The 4,788-nt window shown below is 54.7% G+C and overlaps 1 protein-coding gene across 1 annotated transcript; it reads left to right on the top strand.

The window, feature by feature from the left end:
• Nucleotides 1-3,019: 3,019 nt before the first annotated feature.
• LOC111609874 (mucin-5AC-like) lies at nucleotides 3,020-3,877 on the top strand (the record flags this gene model as incomplete). The annotated part of the gene is made up of 1 exon (XM_023340744.1): nucleotides 3,020-3,877. A coding segment is annotated over one exon (858 nt), but the record flags the coding sequence as incomplete, so codon positions are not given.
• Between the last annotated feature and the right edge of the window lie 911 nt (nucleotides 3,878-4,788).

The raw sequence follows: 4,788 nt of genomic DNA, 5'->3' as shown, positions 1-4,788 counted from the left end.
AGCCCCAACCACAACAACAGGAGCACCAACCACAACGACAGCAGCACCAACCACAACGACAGCAGCACCAACCACAACAACAGCAGCTGCAACCACAACGACAGCAGCACCAACAACCACCACAGCAGCTCCAACCACAACCACAGCAGCCCCAACCACAACAACAGGAGGACCAACCACAACTACAGCAGCACCAACCACAACAACAGCAGCTGCAACCACAACGACAGCAGCACCAACCACAACTACAGCAGCTCCAACCACAACCACAGCAGCACCAACCACAACGACTGCAGCTCCAACCATAACCACAGCAGCCCCAACCACAACAACAGGAGCACCAACCACAACTACAGCAGCACCAACCACAACTACAGCAGCACCAACAACCACCACAGCAGCTCCAACAACCACAGCAGCCCCAACCACAACAACAGGAGCAACAACCACAACTACAGCAGCACCAACAACCACCACAGCAGCTCCAACCACAACGACAGCAGCCCCAACCACAACCACAGCAGCAACAACAACCACCACAGCAGCTACAACCACAACAGCAGCTGCAACCACAACTACAGCAGCACCAACCACAACAGCAGCTGCAACCACAACAGTAGCTCCAACGACAACTACAGATGCACCAACAACCACCACAGCAGCTCCAACCACAACAACAGGAGCACCAACCACAACGACAGCAACTCCAACCACAACAACAGGAGCACCAACCACAACGACAGCAACTCCAACCACAACCACAACAGCCCCAACCACAACAACAGGAGCACCAACCACAACGACAGCGGTGCCAACCACAACAACAGCAGCTGCAACCACAACGACAGCAACTCCAACCACAACCACAGCAGCTCCAACCACAACCACAGCAGCCCCAACCACAAAAACAGGAGCACCAACCACAACGACAGCAACTCCAACCACAACCACAGCAGCTCCAACCACAACCACAGCAGCCCCAACCACAACAACAGGAGCACCAACCACAACGACAGCAGCACCAACCACAACGACAGCAGCACCAACCACAACAACAGCAGCTGCAACCACAATGACAGCAGCACCAACAACCACCAAAGCAGCTCCAACCACAACCACAGCAGCCCCAACCACAAGCACAGCAGCCCCAACCACAACCACAGCAGCACCAACAACCACCACAGCAGTTCCAACCACAACAGCAGCTGCAACCACAACTACAGCAGCACCAACCACAACAGCAGCTGCAACCACAACAGTAGCTCCAACGACAACTACAGCTGCACCAACAACCACAACAGCAGCTCCTACCACAACTACAGCAGCCCCAACCACAACAACAGGAGCACCAACCACAACGACAGCAACTCCAACCACAACAACAGGAGCACCAACCACAACGACAGCAACTCCAACCACAACCACAGCAGCTCCAACCACAACCACAGCAGCCCCAACCACAACAACAGGAGCACCAACCACAACGACAGCAGCACCAACCACAACAACAGCAGCTGCAACCACAACGACAGCAGCACCAACCACAACTACAGCAGCTCCAACCACAACCACAGAAGCACCAACAACCACAACAGCAGCTCCATCCACAACTGGAGCACCAACTACAACTACAGCAGCCCCAACCACAACAACAGGAGCACCAACCACAACCACAGCAGCTCCAACCACAACCACAGCAGCCCCAACCACAACAACAGGAGCACCAACCACAACTACAGCAGCACCAACCACTACAACAGCAGCTGCAACCACGACAGCAGCACCAACCACAACTACAGCAGCTCCAACCACAACCACAGCAGCACCAACCACAACGACTGCAGCTCCAACCATAACCACAGCAGCCCCAACCACAACAACAGGAGCACCAACCACAACTACAGCAGCACCAACCACAACTACAGCAGCTGCAACCACAACGACAGCAGCACCAACAACCACCACAGCAGCTCCAACCACAACAGCAGCTGCAACCACAACTACAGCAGCACCAACCACAACCACAGCAGCCCCAACCACAACAACAGGAGCACCAACCACAACCACAGCAGCTCCAACCACAACCACAACAGCCCCAACCACAACAACAGGAGCACCAACCACAACAACTAGAGCACCAACCACAACTACAGCAGCCCCAACCACAACAAAAGGAGCACCAACCACAACGACAGCAACTCCAACCACAACCACAGCAGCTCCAACCACAACCACAGCAGCCCCAACCACAACAACAGGGGCACCAACCACAACTACAGCAGCCCCAACCACAACAACAGGAGCACCAACCACAACGACAGCAACTCCAACCACAACAACAGGAGCACCAACCACAACGACAGCAGCTCCAACCACAACCACAGCAGCCCCAACCACAACAACAGGAGCACCAACCACAACGACAGCAGCACCAACCACAACAACAGCAGCTGCAACCACAACGACAGCAGCACCAACCACAACTACAGCAGCTCCAACCACAACCACAGCAGCACCAACAACCACAAAAGCAGCTCCAACCACAACTGGAGCACCAACTACAACTACAGCAGCCCCAACCACAACAACAGGAGCACCAACCACAACCACAGCAGCTCCAACCACAACCACAGCAGCCCCAACCACAACAACAGGAGCACCAACCACAACTACAGCAGCACCAACCACTACAACAGCAGCTGCAACCACAACGACAGCAGCACCAACCACAACTACAGCAGCTCCAACCACAACCACAGCAGCACCAACCACAACGACTGCAGCTCCAACCATAACCACAGCAGCCCCAACCACAACAACAGGAGCACCAACCACAACTACAGCAGCACCAACCACAACTACAGCAGCACCAACCACAACTACAGCAGCACCAACCACAACTACAGCAGCTGCAACCACAACGACAGCAGCAACAACAACCACCACAGCAGCTCCAACCACAACAGCAGCTGCAACCACAACTACAGCAGCCCCAACCACAACAGGAGCACCAACCACAACCACAGCAGCTCCAACCACAACCACAACAGCCCCAACCACAACAACAGGAGCACCAACCACAACAACTAGAGCACCAACCACAACTACAGCAGCCCCAACCACAACAACAGGAGCACCAACCACAACGACAGCAACTCCAACCACAACCACAGCAGCTCCAACCACAACCACAGCAGCCCCAACCACAACAACAGGAGCAACAACCACAACTACAGCAGCACCAACAACCACCACAGCAGCTCCAACCACAACGACAGCAGCCCCAACCACAACCACAGCAGCAACAACAACCACCACAGCAGCTACAACCACAACAGCAGCTGCAACCACAACTACAGCAGCACCAACCACAACAGCAGCTGCAACCACAACAGTAGCTCCAACGACAACTACAGATGCACCAACAACCACCACAGCAGCTCCAACCACAACAACAGGAGCACCAACCACAACGACAGCAACTCCAACCACAACCACAGCAGCTCCAACCACAACCACAGCAGCCCCAACCACAACAACAGGAGCAACAACCACAACTACAGCAGCACCAACAACCACCACAGCAGCTCCAACCACAACGACAGCAGCCCCAACCACAACCACAGCAGCAACAACAACCACCACAGCAGCTACAACCACAACAGCAGCTGCAACCACAACTACAGCAGCACCAACCACAACAGCAGCTGCAACCACAACAGTAGCTCCAACCACAACTACAGCAGCACCAACAACCACCACAGCAGCTCCAACCACAACGACAGCAGCCCCAACCACAACCACAGCAGCAACAACAACCACCACAGCAGCTACAACCACAACAGCAGCTGCAACCACAACTACAGCAGCACCAACCACAACAGCAGCTGCAACCACAACAGTAGCTCCAACGACAACTACAGATGCACCAACAACCACCACAGCAGCTCCAACCACAACAACAGCAGCTGCAACCACAACGACAGCAGCACCAACCACAACTACAGCAGCTCCAACCACAACCACAGCAGCCCCAACCACAACAACAGGAGCACCAACCACAACCACAGCAGCTCCTACCACAACCACAGCAGCCCCAACCACAACAACAGGTGCACCAACCACAACAGGAGCACCAACCACAACGACAGCAAATCCGACGACAACTACAGCTGCACCAACAACCACCACAGCATCTCCAACCACAACTACAGCAGCTCCAACCACAACCACAGCAGCCCCAACCACAACAACAGCAGCTGCAACCACAATAGTAGCTCCAACGACAACTACAGATGCACCAACAACCACCACAGCGGCTCCAACCACAACAACAGTAGCTCCGACGACAACTACAGCTGCACCAACAACCACCACAGCAGCTCCAACCACAACAACAGTAGCTCCGACGACAACTACAGCTGCACCAAGAACCACCACAGCAGCTCCAACCACAACTACAGCAGCTCCAACCACAACCACAGCAGCCCCAACCACAACAACAGGAGCACCAACCACGACAGCAGCTCCGACGACAACAACAGCTGCACCAACAACCACCACAGCATCTCCAACCACAACTACAGCAGCTCCAACCACAACCACAGCAACCCCAACCACAACCACAGCAGCACCAACAACCACCACAGCAGCTCCAACCACAACCACAGCAGCTCCAACCACAACCACAACAGCCCCAACCACAACAACAGGAGCACCAACCACGACAGCAGCTCCGACGACAACAACAGCTGCACCAACAACCACCACAGCATCTCCAACCACAAC

The sequence above is a fragment of the Xiphophorus maculatus genome, chromosome 10 (genome assembly GCF_002775205.1).
Source record: "Xiphophorus maculatus strain JP 163 A chromosome 10, X_maculatus-5.0-male, whole genome shotgun sequence".
In the NCBI taxonomy this organism is placed as follows: domain Eukaryota; kingdom Metazoa; phylum Chordata; class Actinopteri; order Cyprinodontiformes; family Poeciliidae; genus Xiphophorus; species Xiphophorus maculatus.
The sequence above is the reverse complement of the archived record's forward strand: the minus strand, read 5'-3'. Positions and strand labels throughout refer to the sequence as shown.